Source organism: Scyliorhinus canicula, chromosome 10, assembly GCF_902713615.1.
Source record: "Scyliorhinus canicula chromosome 10, sScyCan1.1, whole genome shotgun sequence".
NCBI classification, from domain to species: domain Eukaryota; kingdom Metazoa; phylum Chordata; class Chondrichthyes; order Carcharhiniformes; family Scyliorhinidae; genus Scyliorhinus; species Scyliorhinus canicula.
The window spans coordinates 116,447,597-116,471,555 of record NC_052155.1 but is presented as its reverse complement, the minus strand read 5'-3'; the positions used below and the strand labels follow the sequence as shown (position 1 = coordinate 116,471,555).

At 48.4% G+C, this 23,959-nt stretch overlaps 1 protein-coding gene across 9 annotated transcripts in view; it reads left to right on the top strand.

Moving 5' to 3' along the window:
* The first annotated feature begins 899 nt into the window (after positions 1-899).
* The window catches only part of stau2 (staufen double-stranded RNA binding protein 2), a 459,368-nt gene continuing 436,308 nt past the window's right edge, over positions 900-23,959 (top strand). For 8 of the 9 annotated variants that reach the window (XM_038809615.1, XM_038809614.1, XM_038809617.1 and 5 more), the window contains exon 1: positions 900-1,132. In XM_038809615.1, the coding sequence (XP_038665543.1) occupies positions 931-1,132 (202 nt within the window). In that variant the 5' untranslated portion in view covers positions 900-930. The remainder of the gene's footprint in view (positions 1,133-23,959) is intronic. The other variant, XM_038809618.1, reaches the window with a different exon arrangement.

The window sequence follows — 23,959 nt, the reverse complement described above, 5'->3', positions numbered from 1 at the left end:
ACTCCAGTCAGTAGTAAACAATTGTCCCGCAGCCTATGGTGAGATCTGGAAAAATGCACTTGGTCTAAGTTCCAGTAAGTTTCTAAAAGTGTAATGATTTCAAACTTTTGTGAAACACAAGACATAATATTAAGTCTATTAATATCAAGTCTAAATACTCTTAATGACGTGATCAGTGTAAATTACTGCCAGTCAACAGTGAAAATGATCTTATTTGTTCAGTTTTTAACTGGAGATTTTAAAATGGAAAGTTTTTTTTTATAACTTTTCTTTCAGGTCTCTTTCTCTGTTTTAATTCAGTCTTTTATTTTTCTTCTCCCTTTGTGCCTGATTTAACAATAAATTCATTCACCCATTCTAGCCTTCACTTCCATCTCAGCTTTCGCTTCCATCTCTGTGTTTTGGGCTGTTCATTTTACAAACATTGTACCTGGTCAAGGAGATAGGCTATTGCTTGACCCATTCACTCAGATCCCAGATGTCCAGTTTCTCTGATGCAATATTATTAGCTTGCACTTTTAACAACTTGCTATACAAAAATTGGAAAACATAAACATGCAGCGAAGTCTAATCGAATGTTCTGCCTCTGTAAACTCTTGTCAACTGACTTTTCTGTAAACATGAATGAAACATTAGAACCAATTATTGTTGCAGATTATTTCCATTCTCAGAACATCACATGCTGTTTTCATCAGCCTTAACCAGGTTATATCAATTACAAATAAAAACAAAATTCCAAAAATACTCAGATGGTCAGGCAGTGTCTGTGGAGAAAGTTACACTTTCAAGTCTTTGATTGGAACAATAAGTTGTCAATTATTTTAGATTTCCAACATCTGCAGTATTACAAATTTATTACAATTTGTTTTGCTCTTATCATAATCAGCCCTTTCAACTCTTTAACGTATATATTCTTTGCAGTGATAGAGAATGGCACAAGTTAAAGTTCAGACTGCAGTGAACCTACCTGGATCTACCCTGGGAGCCACAGTACAGCCAACATCGGTTACTAGTGCAGGTCCTCTGGCTCTGCAGTCTTCTGTGAATGGGTCAGTCCCAACCTCGACTTCCAGCTGTATCAGTCCTGCAGCTGGGCTTGTGGATTCTACTGCTTCTATTAATAACTCACCAGGTAAAACTTCTTTTCAATCCGCATGCTCTCTTGAATTTGAGATTTGTGATGCAGTCATCTGACCATTTGATACAAAATGGTGTGTTGTGTTTTTAGTGTTTTTTGTGTTTCCTCACAAGCAGCCCTGTAGCTGAACAGGGGCACTTTAAGAGGATGATTGCATGACGCCATCACAGGCGAAGTCATCGGCTGTTTTTCCAAACAATCAGGCAGTCTAACATTGTAGCCTGTCGTGTTAACATCTTCGAAATAAAGCTCTACATTTTGGTTGAACCTCCCAAGTCCTGAAGACTCAAACTTGAATCCACCACATAAAAACTGGGGGCGAGGTAGGCAAACAGTGTTTGTAGGCACTGGTAAAACTAACTCGAACAGCGTTTGTAGGCACCCGAAGAAATAATAAATAATTGAAATCGTCACAACATGAAAGCTGGGGATGGGGGAGCCAAACAGTGGCTCATCACCGGAAAACCCAAAGGAAACAACCTTGGAGTGAAGCCCACTCGAAATGAACACAGTAGCCATGAGTAGCAAGAACCTTGTGATACCAATCAATCCAGTCGAAACGGTAGTTAACAAGAACTGTGGTTTTAATCAGCTAGAATGTGCCCACCAATAGCTCCTCCCGCACTTGAGAGGCTGTCCCGGATCGATGGGTTATATACCTTCTCAGAGGGGCGGAGCCACAGGTGGAGCCAACATCAACATCAACACAACAACAGTAACAGTGAATAAATACAATAATATATACAACAGCCATACATGGCTCACCACATTCACCCCCTGTTTAAAAAAAAGTCTGGCGGGGGTGAAGTGGACTCACAGGTTCAGTCTCACAGGAGAGTGTATTGTCAGCTGTGAACGTCGCAGTATAGGCGCTGGCGTCGAGACCTTCGACTCCGGGAGCACGTCGTCCTCACAACAGGGTCCCGGACAAGGTGACAGCGCAGGGGCGGTGCTAATGGACCCCGGATGAGTTTATGGGGTAGATGGGGAGGTAGAAGGAAGCGCTGAGGTGATGGTGGGCACAGCGGTACCAGTTGATGGGGTAGGTGGGGAGGTAGAAGGAAGCGGTGAGGTGATGGTGGGCGCAGGGGTACCCGCGGGGGCCAGGTTCCTGAGGGAGACTGTGTCCTGCCGCCCATTGCGGTGTGTCACGTATGCGTACTGAGGGTTCGCATGGAGGAGGTGAACCTTCTCACCTTTTGGCCTTTTGGCTCCTCACGTGCTTCCGGAGGAGTACCAGTCCAGGGTCGTGAGCCAGGTAGGAAGCGAGACCCCGGAGATCGATGTCCTGGGAAAGAAAAATAGACGGTCGTTAGTGGTCGCAGCAGTGTTAGTAGCAGTACACAACAGTGACCGGATGGAGTTGAGTGCATCAGGGATGACCTCCTGCCAGCGGGCGACTGGGAGACTTCTGGACTGTAGGGCCAGAAGGACGGCCTTCCAGAATGTAGCATTCTCCCTCTCCACCTGCCCGTTTCCCCTGGGGTTGTAGCTGGTAGTCCTGCTCGAGGCGATGCCCTTACTGAGCAGGTACTGACGCAACTTATCGCTCATGAATGAGGATCCCCGATCGCTGTGAATATAAGTGGGGAAACCGAACAGGGTGAAGATACTGCGCAGGGCATTGATGACTGTGGCAGAGGTCATGTCAGGGCATGGGATGGCGAAAGGAAAACCTGAGTACTCATCAACAACGTTGAGAAAGTACACGTTACGATCAGTGGAGGGGAGTGGCCCTTTGAAATCCATACCGTGGCGTTCTAAAGGGCGGGAGGCCTTCACCAGGTGGGCCTTGTCTGGCCGATAGAAGTGCGACTTGCACTCCGCACAAAACGTGGCAGCCCCTGGTCATAGCTCTGACCTCCTGTGGAGTAGGGCAGGTTGCGGGCCTTGACAAAGTGGAGAAGCCAGGTGACCCCCGGGTGACAGAGGTCGTTGTGTATAGCCCATGACCGGTCAGCCTGCGCGTTGGTGCAGGTGCCACAGGACAGGACATCTGGGGGCTCATTGAGCTTCCCAGGATGATACAAGATGTCGTAGTTATAGGTGGAGAGCTCAATCCTCCACCGCAAAATCTTGTCGCTCTTAATTTTACCCCGCTGCGTGTTGTTGAACATGAAGGCAACCGACCGTTGGTCTGTGAGGAGAGTGAATCTCCTGCCGGCCAGGTCATGCTTCCAGTGCCGCACAGCTTCCACAGTGGCTTGCCCCTCCTTTCTAACAGAGGACTGTCGAATTTCGGTGGCATGGAGGGTAAGGGAAAAAAGGCGACAGGCCTCCCTGCCTGGTTAAGAGTGGCTGCCAGAGCAAAGTCAGACGCATCACTTTCCACCTGGAATGGTGTGCATCGTGGCCTTGGCAATTTCGGATCTGGTTTGGTTGAAGGCCAGGTGGGCCTCAGCCGTCAGGGGAAAAGTGATGGACTTAATGAGTGGGCGGGCTTTGTCCGCGTAGTTGGGGACCCACTGGGCATAGTTGGAGAAGAATCCCAAGCACCGTTTCAGGGCCTTGGGGCAGTGGGGGAGGGGGAGTTGCAGGAGGGGCGGATGCGACGGGGTCAGGCCCTAGGACTCCATTTTCCACGACAAAACCGAGGATGGCTAGCGGAAAACGCATTTCTCCTTATTATATGTCAAATTAAGGAGTCGGGCGGTGCGGAGGAATTTTTGAAGATTGGCATCATGGTCCTGCAAGTCATGGCCGCAGATAGTAACATTATCCAAGTACGGGAACGTGGCCCACAGCCCGTACTGGTCGACCATTCGGTCCATCGTTCATGGGAAGACCAAAACTCCGTTGGTGACTCCGAAGGGGACCCTGAAGAAAGGGAAGAGATGGCCTTCTGCCTCAAAGGCAGTGTATTGGTGGTCCTCCCGCCGGGGAGCTGGTGGTACGCGGACTTCAAGTCCACTGTAGATAAGACTTGATAGTGCGCAATCTGATTGACCATGTCAGATATGCGCTGGAGGGGATACTCATCGAGCTGCATGTAGCGGTTGATCGTCTGACTGTAGTCAATGACCATCCGGTGTTTCTTCCGGTCCTGACGACCACCACTTGTGCTCTCCAGGGGCTATTACTGGCCTCAATGATCCCTTCCCTCAGGAGTCGCCGGACCTCTGACCTGTTGAAGGCCTTGTCATGAGCACTGTACCGTCTGCTCTGGGTGTCAACGGGCCTACAGTCTGGGGTGAGGTTCACGAAGAGCGAGGGCGGGCGACCTTCAGGGTCGCGAGGCTACAGACAGTGAGAGGGGACTGGGGTCCCCCGAACTTCAGGGTTAGACTACGGAGATTGCACTGAAAGTCTAAACCCAGTAGGAGAGGGGCGCAGAGATGGGGGAGGACATAGAATTTGAAATTAGCGTATTCGACGCCCTGTATTGCCAGGTTGGTGGTGCAGTACCCCGGAACTGCACGGAGTGTGATCCGGAAACTAGGGATATGACTTGTGAGATGGGGAGGACCCGGAGTGAACAGCACCTTACCATGTCCGGGTGGACGAAGCTATCCATGCTCCCGGAGTCGAAGAGGCAGGACGTCTCCTGCCCGTTGAGGCTGATGGCCATCATCGAGCTTTGAAGGTGACAAATCTGGGACTGGTCAAGTTGAATGGAGCTGAGTGGATGGGGATGAGTGTCGTGCTGTTTGCAAAATGGTGGCGTCGATGACGTCGGACAAAATGGCAGCCCCCATGGATCGCACGCGGCGTTCGACGTCAATGATGTCAGACAAGATGGTGGCCCCCATGAATCGCACGCGGCGGGCGGAGTCGACGACGTCTGCCAAGATGGCTGCCCCCCACGGGACGCACGCAGCGAGTGACGCATCAGCAGAGGGCGTTCCGGGCAGGCATTATGCCATGCTGCGGGGTTTGTGAGTCTCAGACCGGGCTTGACAGGCTTTTGGTTTTTGATTTTGATTTTTAGGCTTAGCTAGGCATTCCTTAGCTCACCACACCTGCAACAACAAACAGAGAGCTGGGGGTGTTACAAAACACAATGGAAAACAGGACGAGCTCGCTCAGGTTGGGCTTGTTATGGGGAGAAAGGAAGCAAGGTGTGGTGAATCACAGTCCGTGTAATTCACACTGTTATTATATGTGATGTACTGTGTCTATGTAAGCTCGGTATACGAACAGTTGCGCGGCTCTGCCCATAGGGGGAGATGAGGAGTTTGTACTGGGCTCCGCCCATGGCTCCTCCCACTAACCGGAAGTATAAAGCTTGGCAGTCGTGAGCCTGTCTGCCAGTTCACCTCGTCACAGGCAGGCTCTGTTGAAAGACTATTAAAACCACTGTTCACTTCCAACCACGTGTCGTGTGAATTGATGGTCACATCACAAGGTAGTGCTAAAAATTTGTGGCACATTGTGCACACGCGGGTCATTCCATGGAGAAAATTGCAGTTTTTGGTGTTGTGTAACCGTTTGATGAGAATACAAAGCAATGGAGCTCGTATACAGAATGATTCGACTATTTTGTTCAAGCTAACAAGATAGCAGCAGATATAAAAGTCCCAACATTCCTGAGCATAATGGAGGTGGAATACATTTAACCTCCTTCGGAGCCTGGTACAGCCGGAAAAGCCAGGCACAAAAACATATGAAGGAATAGTGGACATTTGGCAGCAATTCACCAAAACCTTTAGTTATCGCAGAAAAGTTTAGGTTTCATAAGTGCAACCACGATGAAGGTAAACCAATTACACAGTTTTTAAATACCCTGAAAACACTGACTGAACACTGTGTATCTGGGGATGTGTTAAACGATATCATCAAAGATAGATTAATCTGTGGTTTAAGGCCTGAAGCTATTCAAAAACGATTGTTAGCAGACAGCAATCTGACTTTAAAGAAAGCTTTGAAAGTTGCTGTAACCATGGGGTTAGCAGCCAAAGAAGCTGAACAGTTGAATTCAAGCACAAGAATTCACAAGATGTTTGCTGAAACGGGAACGCGAACGCAAACACAGACTCGCACTTGCCAGGGCATTCTGCAGCAGATTGTTGATGCAAAGACATCATGTGCCGAAATTGTGGCAATAAGGGCCACATTGCATGTGGTTGTTGGAAAAAGAAACAAGTTTTAGGCAGAAGTTGCAGGAAGCAAGAGTTGAATAAAACAAATGTCAAACTGAATCAAGTCCACTCTGTCCAAATGGTACAAAAGGACCTGAGAAAGAACTCTGTTCCCAGTCCAAAGACGAACTGTCATTAAATGTTTTAGTTATTGCTGGTGCACCAAACCGATATTGGGTGAAGATGGAAGTGGACTCTGGGGCAACCTACTCACTGGTGCCAGAGACTGTCTATCAAGAAATGCTCTAAAATATTGCTCTGCAACCCTCGAAGATAATGTTAAAAACCTACACTGGAGAAGTGGTTCTATTGAGGGACTATATCGATGTATCAATACAATTAAAAGGACAGATGGCAAATTTGCCCTTGCACATAGCCAAAGGAAATTATCCGGCACTAATGGGATGAACTTGGCTGGAAAAGACCAGATTAAATTGGGTGAGGTAAATCTCATGATTGATTTCGAATCAGGTCTACCCAAAATCTTGATGAAACATACCATTATCTTCAACGGTGAGCTGGGTAGCATGAAGAATATCTCAGTAAAACTGAAGATCAAGGAAGGAAGTCAGGCAAGATGCTTAAAGGCTAGGTCAACGCCGTATCAATCAGACCTGAGGTAGAGGCAGAATTAGAACAGCTGTTCAGAACGGGAGTCCTTGAATTCATTAACATGAGTGATTAGGCTATGTCAATCATATCCTGTATGAAAAAAGACAGATCTGTGCGTATTTGTGGCAGTTTTAAAGGTACTATTAATCATGTACTGTGTGCAGAGCAGTACTTTCTACCTTTGATTGATGACCTATTTCCTGGGTTGATTGGAGGCCAACACTTCACTAAAATCAACCTCAGTCAAGTATATCTTCAAATGAACATGGATCAGGATTCACAACAGTTGCCGATGATTTCGTAAGACAAAAAATTACCATTTGGCATGAATTCAGCACCAGCATTGTTTCAACGAGCTATGGACCAAGTCTCAGCCTACATACCATACTCTAGAGATTAGAAGATTATGGGTGCAATCGGACAGCCATGCTGCGCCTGAAAGGCAGTACGTTGCGGCGCAACGTGGTCAACAGATGCTGGGAGACCCCGTTCCCATTAGACCCTGGACTAATGCAATTTTGCGAGATGCAGCGATGTAATTCCTGCCCACTGTGGCCAGGATCACTTTGTGGGAAATCTGCATATTCGAGCAAAACAGTTAGGTTCACTGTAATATGCAGCTTCCTGAGGCACCCATGGCATTGGGATCTATCCCCGTTGCCTCGGAGACCTCGGGCGAGCATGTTCAGTGCTGGTCTACCACTGTGTAAGGTCTCACCAGCAAATGTACACCGAGGGGTGGGTAACAGTGTAAAACCCCTCGGTCCGGGTCTTCAATACTCCAATGTATCAAAATGTAAAGAATTGTAACGTAAAGAGGGATATGTGTGTAATGTCATCCCAATTGAATGGAAGAAAGACAGCTTTGATGGAAATGTACAGTCAAGACAATTTGAAATGTTCTGTAATGTTTATTAGAGATTTTATGAATAAAGTATATTTTTTGGAAACAAAAAACTGGTCTCCATAAATGGGGACCAGACGGAACTCCACCCGTGCAGGCCCTTTGGGCAGGGTGGTCTCCTGGCACTGCTGGTGCCACCTGGGCACCCTGGCACTGCCAGGCCAGCACCCGCAGTGGCATCTGGGTTCTAGCCTGGCACTGCCAAGGTGGCCAGATGGCATTGCCAGTTGGCAGGGACACTGCAAGGATAGAGGAGAGAGGGAGAGTAGGAAAGTGGGAAAGGAGAGAGAGGAACAGAGTGGGAAAGGAGAGAGAGGACAGAGTGGGAAAGGAGAAAGAGGGACAGAGTGGGAAAGGAGAGAGAGGGACAGAGTGGCAAAGGGGAGAGAGGGACAGAGTGGCAAAGGGGAGAGAGGGACAGAGTGGGAAAGGAGAGAGAGGGACAGAGTGGGAAAGGAGAGAGAGGGACAGAGTGGGAAAGGAGAGAGAGGGACAAAGTGGCAAAGGGGAGAGAGGGACAGAGTGGGAAAGGAGAGGGACAGAGTGGGAAAGGAGAGAGAGGGATAGAGTGGGAAAGGAGAGAGAGGGACAGAGTGGGAAAGGAGAGAGAGGGACAGGGTGGGAAAGGAGAGAGAGGGACAGAGTGGGAAAGGAGAGAGAGGGACAGAGTGGCAAAGGGGAGAGAGGGACAGAGTGGGAAAGGAGAGAGAGGGACAGAGTGGGAAAGGAGAGAGAGGGACAGAGTGGGAAAGGAGAGAGAGGGACAGAGTGGCAAAGGGGAGAGAGGGACAGAGTTGGAAAGGAGAGAGAGGGACAGAGTGGGAAAGGAAAGAGAGGGACAAAGTGGCAAAGGGGAGAGAGGGACAGAGTGGGAAAGGAGAGAGGGACAGAGTGGGAAAGGAGAGAGAGGGACAGAGTGGGAAAGGAGAGAGAGGGACAGAGTGGGAAAGAGAGAGAGGGAGTAGGGAATGCGTGAGAGAGGTTTCAAGGTGCCAAGCCTGGCATTTTTTGTGCAATGGCAATTGGGCTGGGGTGCCCTGAGGGGGGCTGTTGGGGGGAAGGACGGGGGGACGTGGGACGTGGAACCCCTCTTAGTGAATTGGGGCTTGGAAGGGGTGGGGAGGTCGTGTCAGGGGCACCAGAGATTGCCATTTAAAAATGGCATCCAAACCTCGTGCTACACTGAGGAATTCTGGCGAGCGGAGCTCCTCAGTGCAGAGAACGGGGCTATTTGTGGCCTCGGCGACACGTTCCCTGCTGAGCCCCCTATCTAATCAGAGTGCAACTCGATAGCGTTGCGTTTCTCCGTGCTGCGAAACACGCGGCTAAATGCGCTCGGTATGGGACTTTGTTCCCATTTTGTTAAATGTCGACCTATGGGTTAAGAGTCCAAAGAGGCAAATGTGAAATCTTCAATTAAACATCTTGGCCATAGCGTCGATGCCAAGGGACTGCATAAGTTGCCGTTGAAAGTCAAAGCCATTACCGAAGTACCCACATCTCAAAATGCCAACCAACTTCGATCTTTCTGACTAAATTACTATGGAAGGTTTGTCCCTAATCTGTTGACTATTCAAAACCGTTGTATAATCTACTGTTTTAAAATAAAGAGCGGAAGTGGGGGGGATCAATGCGAGAGAGCATTTGTGCAAACCAAAGTGTCGCTACTCAAGTCGGAAGTCCTGACAAATGTGACCCAAATTTACCCCTGCAACTGGCATGTGAAGCTTCACCTTTATGGGGTTGGGCAGTTGTTTCCCATTTAATGCCCACAGATGAAGAGAAGCCTATCGACCTTGAATAAAGCTGAAAGCAGTTACGCACCGATGAAAGAATCATCTTTGGAATATCAATTCCTGTACGGGAGGAAATTCACTTTATTGACGGACCATCGTCCACAATGATTTTTGGTCCTCATACTGGGATTCCATCACTAGCAGCGAGCAGAATGTCAGCACACATACATGATCAAGTATCATCAGTCAAACCTTCATGGCAATGCAGATGGACTCTCCCGACTACCCTTACCACAGAGTTCATCGATAAGCAGTTCATGTGGAAACATTTTCCACTTAGAGCAAATCGATAACACTCCTTTAACTGCAGAACAGGTGAAGAAGCACACCAGCTCCAGTACTGTCAGAGGATATGGACAAGGCTTCCGGAGTAAACCTTGAGTTAAAGCCATATTCCACTTGAAGACTTGAATTATCCATACAGGCAGGTTGTTTCCTCTGGGGAATGAGAGTCATCATTACACCATCATTAAGAAAATGTGTATTAAACCAATTACATGAAGGCCACTGTTATATTGTAAGGATAAGGAAGATAGCCTGGAGCTATTTTTGGTGGCCGGGGCTAGATGCTAGTTGTGCTCTGCCCGGATCCTCGTTGTGCTGGGACAATTGGGGAAAATGAATTCCTCCAAAGAGGGGGAGGGGGGCAATCATTAGCTATGCAGATGTATAAATAGAACTGGCCAGTGTGGTACCGGCTAGAGCGGGAACCAGTAGTGAATTGCTGGTACTTTGTACATATTATTGTAAATAAAGTTACTCTCTGTTTGATTCTCCAAACTCATGCTGGATTCTTCGTGGCCCTCACAAAATTGCCAAATCAAGGAGAAGACAGGAATGTGCTTGTCTTGTGCAAAAGTCGGAATGGCCAGAAGAGGTTTGGCAATGAGTACATATTAATTACGCCAGACTGTTAGAAAGGTGTATGTTTCTCATTCTAGTCGATGCTCACCTGAAATGGCCTCAAGTTGCGATCATGAAGTCAAAGTCATTGGAGAAAACAATTGAGAGACTGGGTTCAATTCCAGCCTTGAGTGACTGTCTGTGTGGAGTTTGTATGTCCTCCCTAAGTTCATGTGGGTTTTCTCCCACAGTCCAAAGATGCATAGGTTAGGTAGTTTGGCCATGTTAAATTTCCCATTAGTGTCCAGGGATGTGCAGGTTAGGTGGGGTTGCTGGGCTGGAGGGGGTGGTGGGGGGAGTTGGCCTCAGTAGGGTGCTCTTTCAGAGGGCCAGGGCAAACTCGATAGGCCAAATGGCCTCCTGCACTGTAAGGATTCTATGATTCCATTCTGTGGTTCTAATGGTAAAATCTTCAGCAGATTCAGTTAATCTGAACAACTGGTGAGTGATAATGGATGGAAGTTCACATCTCAAAAGTTCATAAACTGCTTGAAGGAGAACTGATGTTCCTGAGGCTTTGCACTCTCATCAGTGCCCCTGTGTTCCTAGCATCTCCATCAAATTTAAATGTTTAGCAATCGCTTCAAATATCTCTGCCTTCGTAGCTCTAGCTGGTATAACCAGTTTTAATTCCCCTGCCAATTTGATTAACCGGTCTTTGCAGAGTCTCTCCAAATAATTAAGTGTTACGTCTTCCACCTTGAGAAAATGCTTAGCTGCTTCCAGTGCCATTCTGTTATATCAGTAAAAACCTAGGGCGAAATTCTCCGACCCCCAGCAGGGTCGGAGAATTGCCTGGAGCCACCGAAAATCTGGCCCCCGCCGTGGCAGAGATTCTCCAACACCCGGGAATTGGCGGGAGCGGGAATCACGCCCCGCCGATCGGTGTGACGTCCGCGCCGATCGGCGAGGCCCCTGCGGCGATTCTCCGGCCCGCGATGGGCCGAAGTCCCGCCGCTGGGAGGCCTCTCCCGCCGCCGAGGTTTGAACCACCTCTGGTGGCGGCGGGATTGGCGGCGCGACCGGACCCCCGGGGTCCTGGGGGGGGGGGGGGGCGCCCCCACGGTGGCCAGGCCCGCGATCGGGGCCCCCCGATCAGCGGGCGAGCCAGTGCCTTGGGGGCACTCTTTCTCCTCCGCCGCCGCCACGGCCTCCGCCATGGTGGAAGCGGAAGAGAATCCTCCAGCGCGCATGCGCCGGTGGTGACATCAGCGGCTGACGCATGCGCGAACCGGCGAAGGCCTTTCAGCCAGCCCTGGCGCCGGGCGGTGGGCCTGAAAGGCCGCAGGTTCTGGTTTTGGCGGCAGTCGGCGTGGTGCCAACCGCTCCGGAGCAGGCCTAGCCCCCATTCTCCGCACCTTTGGGGAGGCCCGACGCCGGAGTGGTTGGCGCCACTCCCCTACGCCGGGACCCCCGTCCCGCCGGGTAGGGGTGAATGCCGCCCCTAGTGTCTCTTTATAATTTACACTGTAACCCAAATTTGCCATCCAATGTTTCAAATCCTGGACCCCAGCTTGGCACCCTGGCAGTGTTCCTGCTAGCTGGCAATGCCACCTGGGCACCATACCAGTTCCAGGCTGGTACCCAGGTGGCATTGCCTGGGTGGCATCAGTAGTGCTAGGGCACCACTCAAATATGGAGACCAGTATTGAATGGTGCTCGCCCGAGGTCTCCAAGACGTAGGGGATAGATCCCAATGCTTTTGTTACCTCAGAGAACTGCATATTAGAGTAATACTAGTTGTCTGACTCTAATATGCAGTTCTTCCAAAAAGTGATCCTGCCCACGATGGGCAGGCTTCACATCGGACTTCTCGTGAGATCGCGTTAGATCTTGTGAGGAGTGGCGAGCCGTGTAGGTCCTGGGAGCGGGGTCTCCCGTCATTTACGGCCTCGTTGTGCTGCAGCACGCAGCTTCTCGGGCGCAGCGTGGCTGGTAGATCGTGTCCAGTTTTCTCACAAACAGTGTTGTAGTTGAACAAGGGCATTTTAAGAGAACAATTGTATGACATCATCGGAGATCTGTTCAGGCAAATGGGCAGTCTACCATCACAGCCTGTAATGTTAACATCTTCAAAATTAAGCTCTACTTTAGCACCTGTAAAGCCCCGCCCACCCCAGCTACATTAAAAGACCCCTTCTCTCCAGGCCCTGGTAGAGACCCACTCTGCTCCGGCACTGATAAAGGCTGGCTCTATCCCTACACCTACCCAACCTTGGGCACTGAAGCCAGGCATACATTGGCCTTGGCAGCTCTACTTCGTTCTCCTGCCCAAAAACCCCAGTCCACTTCAAGAATTATTGCTACTGGCTGCATTTAGGGTTAAAACTGCAATCTCTTGGATGCCTGACAGATCGGTTCCTGAATTCATTTGTGCCCTTCTCAGTAAGAACTTTTAACACAAGCTTGAAGTATGGACAAGAATCAGGTTGGGACTCACTGACGCATTATTTTAATACATAGGAATTGTTTTTCATACATACTTAATTAAAGTTAGATCGCTTGTGAAAGGATACTCTTTTATTATTCTTTGTTTAGATGTAATTTAAAAAAATGAACGGGCTGTGTTACACAAAATGAATTTCCGTATAGATAATAAAGTGAAATTGAAATTATTTCTTAGAAGTGCAGGCAACAGATCTGAGCCTCAGTTGTTAGCACTTTAAAAATGCAGATGTAAGTCTCATGGGTCCTCTGCGAGAAGGCCCATCAAAATTGAAGCTTACCCAAAATTTGGCCATTTAATGGAGTCATTGGGGGGAGCTCCCTCTACCCCTTCCTTTACTGACCTTCAACTTTCACTTGCCTTCAACGTCTCCTTTAAACCCCAAAAAATCCTCTAACTTACCTTTTAAGACGTTTCATGGTCCTCTGTCCAACCTCCATGGTCGGTCCCACCTCTCAGTAGAGTTGCGGAGGGCTTCTGAAGCCTGCCTGCCCCAGTGCAAATCCTGAAAGGACTGACCTTGGCCTTTCGATAGGGACAGGTTCCCTTTTCCGCTCCCTGCAAAATGGCTGCTGGTGGAAATGGAGGTAGGACATTTTTTTGTTGCCGTGCTTTCATTTGGTCCGCAAAAGCTGACTCTGGAGTCTGCTTGCTTAAATTAGGACAAGTTAGTAAACAGAACTCAGAAAAATGTGGACCAGTGAAGTTACCTTATTTTGTATTTTAATTCTAGAGGGTCTGTATGTGTATGCTGCATGTATAGCACCTATATGAGATAAAATATTATTTAGATAATCTGATTTTGTACTTTCCATATACTAACATTGTAGCTGATGGATTGTCTTCTTGCAGCATTTTCACTTAAATACCAGTAAAGGTACATTATTTAAAATGTATAATGTTCATTGAATTTTGATTAACTTGTCTAACTCTCAATGTTTAGAGGAATGAGTTTGATTTTTGGAATGTCCTGTTCAAAAGACACCCACCTGTCTTAATCTGATCACTTTTATGCTTTATGTATCAAACCACCAGTAGTGATATCTGTTGAAAGTAATGCACATTTAGTGTTTGAGTGGGTTTTCTCCATGTGCACTGGCCACTGGCTTCCTCCCACAGTGCAAATGTGCAGGGAGGTGGATTGGGCTGGCCTTGATCAATGGGAGGGGGAGCGTTCTTTCAGGTCGAAAGGCCTTCTACACTGTGGGTATCCTGTCAATCAATGGGTATCCTGTCTACAATGACTGAAAAGGTGTTATTCAGGCTAATCCCATATTCCAGTTCTTTGTCCATGGCCTGTGGGTTATAGCATCGCAAGTGTATATTCAAGTGTTTCTTTTAATATTCTGAGGGTTTCTGCCTCTAATACCCCTTCAGACAGTGCATTCCAGACACCCATCACCCACCGGATGCAAAACATCACCTCCCCCTCATCTTTCAACCTATTATTTTAAATTTATGCACCTTGATTATTGATCTCTCTGCTGAGGGAACTGGGTCTTTCCTATTCACCCTATCTAGGCCCCAGATAGGTTTATAGACCTCAATTGAATCTCCTTTCAGCCTCCTCCCTTCCAAAGGAAACAAGTCCAGCCGATTTTCAATCCTGATATAATCTTTGTAAATCTCCTCTATATCCTTTTTACTGTGATCACATCCTTCCTGTAATAGAACATAGAACAGTACAGCACAGAACAGGCCCTTCGGCCCTCGATGTTGTGCCGAGCAATGATCACCCTACTTAAACCCACGTAACCCGTATACCCGTAACCCAACAATCCCCCCCATTAACCTTACACTACGGGCAATTTAGCATGGCCAATCTACCTAACCCGCACATCTTTGGACTGTGGGAGGAAACCGGAGCACCCGGAGGAAACCCACGCACACACGGGGAGGACGTGCAGACTCCACACAGACAGTGACCCAGCCGAGAATCGAACCTGGGACCCTGGAGCTGTGAAGCATTAATGCTAACCACCATGCTACCGTGAGGCCCCTAATGTGGTGACCAGAGTAGTACACCAGCTGTGGCCTAACCAGTGTCTTATGTGACTTTAGTATAACCTCCCTGCTCTTATACTGTAGGCTATGGGGAGTAAAGGAAAATTCTGTATGCATTCTTGACTACTTTATCTACTTGTCCTCACCTTCAAGTATCTGTGGTCATGCACTCCAAAGTCCTTCTTTTCCTTTACATTTCTTGGAACCCTACAGCTTATTATGTATTCCTTGCATTGCTTATTCTCTCCAAATCCATTCTCTCACACTTCTCTGGATTGAATTCCATTTGTCATTTTTCTTTCCATCTGCCATCATTGATACCTTCCTGCAGTCTACAGCTTTCTTCCTCACTAATATCCACATGCCCAATTATTGTACCATCTGCAAACTTCTTGATCATGCCCCTGACATTTAAATTTTACTATATACATTGAATAGCAAAGGTCCCAGAAATGAATCCGCCAGAATCTCATCAAAAACATCATTAAGGGCAGCACGGTAGCACAGTGGTTAGCACTGTGGCTTCACAGCGCCAGGGTCCCAGGTTTGATTCCCAGCTGGGTCACTGTCTGTGCGGAGTCTGAATGTTCTCCCTGTGTCTGCGTGGGTTTCCCCCAGGTGCTCCGGTTTCCTCCCACTACTCCTGAAAGACGTGCTGTTAGGAAATTTGGACATTCTGAATTCTCCCTCTGTGTACCCGAACAGATGGCGGGATGTGGCGACTCGGGGCTTTTCACAGTAACCTCATTGCAGTGTTAATGTTAGCCTACTTGTGACAATAAAGATTATATTTAAAAAAACAGCTTTCCAATCTTTGCTCCCTGTCACAGAGTCCGTTTTGGATCCAACTTATCATGTTTCAAGTAGCCCAGAATTTTAATTTTCTGACCAGTCTGCCATGCTGGACCTTGTCAAAAACCTTGCTAAAATTCATGTAGACTACATCAAAGGACTATCCTTATCAACCTTCCTTGATACCTCCTCAAGTAATTAAATGGTTAGTCAGATACGACCATCTGTTAACAAATCTGTGCTGATTGTCCTTGATTAATCCATGCCCTCCTGAATATTTATCCTGGCTCTTTAAAAAATTTTCAGTTACTTGCCCATCACTTGCGGTTAGGGTGCAAGGAACGTGGTAGTGGGTGACAGTTCCTGAACCTCTCCGTCCCACCTTGCTTTCCTCCTTTAAGACACTTCTTCAAACCTGCCTCTTTGTCAACTATTTGGCCATTTGACCTAATATTGTCTTATGTGGCTTGGTGTCATATTTAGTTTTATAATGTGCAGTAACTTCCGCAGAGTGGAAATCTCCATCCGATTGCCTCTCTCACCAGACTTACCTTTACTGGGATTCTGAAGCCCCTGTCTCGCCAACCTTCCTCACTCAGGCTGGGTGAGACAAGTCACCCCCTGTAACTGCCATAAAGTGGAGCTATAAAGGGACAATTTACATGGAGCTGGTAAATTATAAAGTTTGAGAAATGGTGGAGAGGATTGGGGAAGCGACCAGTGTAGGAGGGAGTCAGTCCAGGAGGGAGGTCAGTGCAGGTAGGAGGGGGGGGGGGGTTAGTCCAGTAGTGGGGTCAGTCCTGGAGGGAGAGAGGGGGTCAGTCTAGGAGCGTGGGTCAGTCTGAGAGGCAGCTCAGTCCGGGAGGAAGGGAGGGAGAGGACTCGGTCCGAGAGGAAGGGTCAGTCCGGAAGGGGAGTCAGTCCGGGAAGGACATCGAGGGAGAATCATTGAGGGAGGGAGGCAAGTCAGTGGGAGGGTAGGGTCACACCTGGAGGAGGGGGATCGGGTTGGGAAGGATTGGTCCGTGGGGGTGGAGGAAGGTTTGAGGGTGGTGTGGTTGCTCCCCTGAGGGGTCGTGTTTATGTGGGGTGTCCTGTGCGAAGCTGGGACTGAGTTATTTAAATAATTATTCTGGAGGTGTGTTTTTCCTTTCAAAAAACCTATCCGAAGTTAACGATTAAAATCACTTCTGTAGGATGGTTCCCAGTGCAAATGTCCAGAGGAAGTTAGCGTTTTTTGTTAATTGTCAGGTAAACCCTTCCATGGGAACTTCCTGGAGGGCGTCTCAGCGCCTCATAGGGGTACCCCTAACTGCGACGCTGGTGAACCCAGAAGTTGTGGACCGCTATCTCTTCAAAACACCGTGGGCCATATTATTCTGGTAAAGGCACTATATCTATATAAGTTGTTTTCAACATTTTATATCTAATTTAAAAAAAAATCTGATTTCAAATATCTACCCCTTTTGTCATTTCACCTGTTCTGAACTCTGCCCTGCTCGATTATAAAATTACCCTCTCACATATTCCCAAGGCATTTTGTCTCGAATTCTGGTCTCATTTGCCATCTGTCAAAGATTAGGAACTATGGGCACGATTCAGTGGCCTCATCGCGCTCGTCAGGACGAAACTATTGAATCTCCAACGTTCGAAACATCTCACATCTCATGAGATCCAATGGAATCTCGGGAGATTTCATGATCTGGATCTTGCCCTCACTGGCTCATTTAAATAAACGTTCATCGGCTTTTCCCGGCACCCGGGAATCAACAGCCGCACCTGGGAGACCTCGCCAGGGCGCCCTTTAGTCCTGGTCTACACAAACGTGGACCAGGTGTTAAGGCAGTGGGGGTTCTCCCAGGCCATTAGAGATCTCCGAGTGGTCGGGGACAGGGCAGGGTGGTACTCTGGCATTCCCGTGTCACCGGACACCTTGGTGCTGCCACCCGGATACCTGGCATTGCCATCCTGGTACCCTGGCAAAGCCACCTGGCAGTGCCAGGGTGCCTGGCTGACACTGCTAGGCTGGCAGGGGCACTGCCAGGGTGTCAGGCTGGCAGCGCCAGAGTGCCCATGGTGCCAGATTGGCAATGCCAGGGAGGTGGCCTTATCAGAGGGTGGCAGTTCCTGGGACCTCCCCAGGTTTGGGGGGAGGGGGGGTTCAAAAATGGGTGGCTTGAAATGGGTGGGGGGGGAGAAAGATCAGGGCAACCCTACAAAATGGCAACCCAATCTGTGAGGACCGTTTTCTGCTCGGCAGGAAATCATTCTAAGTGCGGCCTCGGCGGAGAGAATCTCCCCGAGCCAAAAAATCTGCAATGAGCCGTGGAATAGCGAAAAACCAGACTTAGAAATATTTTGGGTGAATCGCGGCCTACATTTCTATTTCTTAAAAACATCACAGTTAACATCTTTCCCAAGTATTTCCCAGATGGTGATTAACACTTTTGGCTAAAGACAGGGCAAACAGCTGCCTGAATACCACAGTGAGTTCATGCATCCAGTATGTACCAGGAACTGTTCCCACAGGTCTTTGTGTCCTCCTGCCATAAACATTTGCTTCCAGCAGCCAGCTGGGCAGTCAATCTGGCAGGAAGTCGTGAGGGACTCTTCAGAATTTCATTTAAATTATGTCCTGCTGTTAAGATCGGCACGCTGTCCATATCCACAGCCTTGCCAGGTTCATCATCCGCTATGAGGTCCCCACACCCTTCCTACTACCTAATAAAATTATTGGAAATAAATTCCAAGAGACCGTATAAAATATCACTTAGAAGGGCATAGATTAATCTAGGACAGTCAGCATGGATTTGTTAAGGGGAGGTTAACTTGACTAACTTGATGGAAATAGTAACAAGGAAGGCTGATGAAGCTGGCATGCTTGATGTAATATGGATTTTAGCAAGGCCTATGACAAAGATAAGTAACTAATCACAGAGAGTGAGATAAAGGCTTCCATACTCCACAACTCCAGACTTCAAAACTGGCCAGGAAAACCCACACTCAGCCCTATGATTTGCCCGCTGTGGCTCAATTCGCTGAACGGGTCACATGCCTCTTCGAGAACTCGTCCCTTAAAGGGGCCGCTACCATATTCCTCCCCTTTTAAGTTCCTGATTAACACATTTCTGTAACAATGGAACTGTTTGTAGTATTGTACAACAAATGGAACTCAACACAGTCCCATATAAGATAAGTTGGCCCGGGGACTTTCTGATCCTTTGGGAGTGTCGTAATTTACTAGTTAGTGCACCAATAGTGGAAGTAAATTCAGCTTGAACCTCAGTGGGTTGACTCTCAACTTGAAAGGTGCGTCAGTGCAAATAACTTCTCCAGTTTCCATTGGTACATTGCATGGCTCTTCCTCAGGATAGCTTGTAGCAGCATTGCTTTCATCTGTAGCAATATCACTGGCAGGCACCATAGAATTTACAGTGCAGAAGGAGGCCATTCGGCCCATCGAGTCTGCACTGGCTCTTGGAAAGAGCACCCTACCCAAGTTCAACACCTCCACCCTATCCCCAGAACCCAGTAACCCCACCCAATACTAAGGGCAATTTTGGACACTAAGGGCAATTTAGCATGGCCAATCCACCTAACCTGCACATCTTTGGACTGTGGGAGGAAACCGGAGCACCCGGAGGAAACCCACGCAGACACGGGGAGGATGTGCAGACTCCGCATACTATAAGACCATAAGACATAGGATCAGAAATAGGCCATTCGGTCTATCGAGTCTGCTCCGCCATTGAATCATGACTGATATGTTTCTCATCCCCATTCTCCTGCCTTCTCCCCATAACCCCTGATCCCCCTCTATCTCTACAGCCTTCTGCAGCAATGTGTTGCAGAGATTCACCACCCTCTGGCTGATGAAATTCCTCCTCATCTCTATTTTAATGGATCATCCCCTCAGTCTGAGGCTGTGCACTTGGGTTCTAGTTGGGTCAGATTGCCCCACTGGCTCTGTGTGCTTATCTCCTTCTCAAATGGTCCAGGTGTTTCTTCACTCTTTTACCTTGGATACCTATTTCATACCACACTGGACCAGTTCCTGCCACAACTGTTCCAGGGATCCAATCTGGACCAGCACCAAAATTCTTTACATATACAAGTCGTCCACCTCAAATGTCCTTTCAGTTTTTGTCGAACGATGATGTACCATAGAATGCCTATAGTGAAGAAGGGGGCCATTTGGCCCATCTAGTCTGAACTGACGCTCTGAAAGAACACCCTACCTAGGCCCATTCCCCTGCGCTATCTCCGTAACCCCATCTAACCTGTACATCTTTGGACACTAAGGATCAATTTTGTAGCATGGCCAATCCACCTAACTTGCACAAATTTTGGTCTCATGTGCATTCTGTTTTGCCTTCACCTTCCTCGCCAAATTCAGAAATACCAGATCTAACCTTGTTCTAATATGTCTGCCCATTAGTAACTTGGTAGGTGTAACACGTGTGGTAACATGAGGTGTCATTCTATAGTCGATCAGGAAATGGGCTATTTTAGTTTGTAGGGAGGCTGATGACTGTTTCTTTATGGCGGCTTTGAATGTGTTTCTTCATGGCGGCTTTGAATGTTTGGATGGCTCTCTCAGCCAGTCCATTTAAAGCAGAGTGGTAGAGAGAAGTTTGAAGATTTTGAACACCGTTTGTTCTCATGAAATGCTGGAACTCTTCATTAATGAATGCGGGCCTATTTTCCGAGACCAGCACCTCGGGTTGCTGATGAGGTTGCGGACCTCATTTTGTGTATGTTCAACCACTTGGAGTGCGCATCTGTTGTGAGCAGGAATGTGGTGCCCATGAATGGACCTCCAAAACGCGTGTAGTCACACCTATGGTCTACCTGGCCACACCCAAGGGTGCATTAGGGCTGTAGATGGCAATTTGACATTGGTCACATTGTTTGACTAGACTCTCTATGTCAGTCGAAATCCGGCATCAGACCGGCTCCGCCCCCGATTTGGGTGTCGTAAGAGATTATCCGCCAGATTACCGATTACGATATTGGCGTCGGGCATCAGAGAATCCCGCCCAAGGATTTTCCAAAATACAAATTGAAAAACATGGACCAAAAAAAGGTCGGGCAACTGATGGTGGGGGACTTGTAGAAGATTGCAGGTAGAAGACTTAAAGCATTTGTCTGTACCCTGCAGGGCGTTTAATAAAATAGTGAGTTTTAAGGAGAAATTATGACAACACAGTGCCATCTACTGGCATCATAGAAATAAAAGAAATACATTTGTAGCTATTGAGTAGGTTTATACAATAGTTTTCAATTCAATATACCGAATTTGAAATATTGTATTGTGAGAATACAGATTTTAATGGCTGTGCTATGTCTCTCAGCACTTCAAATCAAGTAAACACTAACATCTTCCGGTGTATCATGTTTAAGTGATTGAATGATTAAAATACCATTGTGTAGCCTTTCTAAAAAATCAGAAAGTGAGAGATTGGCCAAGATATTCAGTTCTGGTTTGGCAACCCAATCAGTTCAGTTCCTGGTCCAGACCGGCACAGTGTGTTCCAGACACGTCCACTGGTCTTTTTGAAGGGCCAGGCCAATTAATGGCAGGGAGTGGGCATGCCATCCTATCAGGGATAATGAGTGGGCTACCAACCCTGGAGAGCCAGTGGGAAGCCCTCCAGCACTCAAAAGATCAGCAACCCCAGGGGCTACCGATCTGAACACGGAGAGAGAGAGGGATAAGACAAGGTAGGTTTATTGTTATGAGTTTATATTTATGGCTGCTTAGCTATAATCCTGGAGGAGCAATTTCTCCAGGAGACAGCCGGCAGCCACAGCTGTAGCCTGGCAACTATTATGGATCGAGAGGTGGGGTTACTCCTGTAATTCATTGTGGTCCCAACTCCCATTCCACCCCTGAGCCCACCACATCGTCCAGGGCAATGTGTCACCCGCAATGCTCACTGAAAATCTTAGTTGGCCTGAGAAAGGGGTTTCAGTAGAAAGTTAACATTTATTGACTTCATTGCAAATGGCTCGGGATCATGATGGGGAACTAACATGGAGGTTGGTGATCCAAATTTGCCATATTCATGCCTCTGATCTCACCCTTGACCCATTTTAAAATCCAGCCCATTGTATATGAGTTGGATTTCAATGTCTTGGGCGGAATTTTGCATTTTAATTTTTTCAGGATGTGGCAGTGGCAGGAAAAGCAATGTTGAAGCTGCTGGCACCAACGGTGTCTTTCTCCACTGGAAACGTAGCCCTACCTCCCAGGAATCCTGCCCCAGGCACTGCACTGCCTAGATAGTACCGGGGTAGGTACCAAGGGACAATCTCGGGGGCATTACCAAGGGTAGAGCTAGGGCGCAGTGCCTGGGCAGTGCCGGCCCAGACTGTGCCAGGGCAGTGCCTGGGTACTGCCCGGTCATTACCCCCACACCCATCCAAGTGGTGCACACACCTGAGCTCTTCCGACGTATCTGTCTGCCAGGTGTACACTGTGGGATACCGGTCGTAATTCACTCCAGCATGCCAGTATGCCGACGTGAATGGATTATCTAATGCTGGGGGGTGGAAATGATCAGGTCCCGAGGTAATGCCTTCCAATTTATTATAATGGGGTTCCTGACGTTGAATATCAGGATTCCCATTGCGTGATAAGCAATGAGACTTCCTGCCGTCGTTAAACGTCGTAGGGCAGCACGGTAGCATTGTGGATAGCACAATCGCTTCACAGCTCCAGGGTCCCAGGTTCGATTCTGGCTTGGGTCACTGTCTGTGCGGAGTCTGCACATCCTCCCCGTGTGTGCGTGGGTTTCCTCCGGGTGCTCCGGTTTCCTCCCACAGTCCAAAGATGTGCAGGTTAGGTGGATTGGCCATGATAAATTGCCCTTAGTGTCCAAAATTGCCCTTAGTGTTGGGTGGGGTTATGGGGATGGGGTGGAGGTGTTGACCTTGGGTAAGGTGCTCTTTCCAAGAGCCGGTGCAGACTCGATGGGCCGAATGGCCTCCTTCTGCACTGTAAATTCTATGGAAAAAAAAAATCTATGAAAATGCGATTTGGGCCTCTCGTGAGATTTTCTGCTCCCATCACCAAACCTGCCTGAGAAGAATGGGAGTGGAATCACATGGCTCTTGTTTATATTATAGAGTATATTTTCAGTGTACAAGCTCTGATAAGCCATGACATATTAGAAAGTGGTGCATTATTCCACTGCTCCAATTTGGTCCCCAGTAATGTGTGGGTGTTTTGCTTGTCTGGAATTTTATTGTTCCTCAACAGATGTTGTAATTGGCACTTCATTTATGTACCATTTAAATTATATCACACCAGCTGGCTTTTCTCTTGTACGTCCACCAGCCCAGGATCAGAGGCTGCTTAAGTTCCAACAAATTAAATATTTTAGCCATTATAGATTTGGACTTTGGAAATCTGAAGTTGTATTTAATCGGAAGCTTTTCTGAAAAGGCTTTGTCAATTTGTAAGTGTGTGTATAACTGCTGTAGCTTTGAACTGTGCAACTGAAGAAAACTGCATGCACCATGCCGTTTGGTGTGCCACCCAGACGAGAAGGAGGAGGCTGATTGTGTGACAATAGGGAAGCTACCCTGGGAATCAGCGATGTCTGTGAACATCATGAGGAGAACTAGGGTGGGATTCTGTGATCCTGAGGCTAAGTGTTGACACTGTTGGAAACGCCGTCAATTCTGGCCTGTACAGGGTGCCAGCACGGCACTGAAGCGGCTCACGCCGCTCCAGCTGCTGATCATGCCGTGAACTGGGCGCCGCGGGATCCACGCATGGGCAGTGGCACTGGCGACAACGTGCACATGCGCAGTGGCACCGGCGCCAACGTGCGCATGCGCAGTGGCTTCCTTCAATGCGCCGGCCCCGACGCAACATGGCGCAGGACTACAGGGGCCGGCGCGGAAGAAAGGAGGCCGGCAGCCAGAGAGGCCAGCCTGCCGATCAGTGGTCCCCGATCGTGGGCTGGCCACATCGGAGGCCCCCCCCCCCCAGGGTTGGACCCTCCCAGGGTCGGACCCCCCCCCCCCCCCCCCCAGGGTCGGACCCCCCTACCCCCCCCCACAGGCCGCCCCCCCCGACCCTTTCACGCTGAATTTCCGCCAGCTGAGAGCAGGTGCGGACGGCGCCGGCGGGACTCGGCGGAGAATCACGTGCCGGTGTCGCGTGGCATAATTCGCACAGGTCGTGGGGGTTCTTCAGCCCGCCCCGGGGTGGGAGAATCCCGCCCCCTGTATCTGCAATTACTTCACAACAGGAATACATTGCAAGCTTTATTT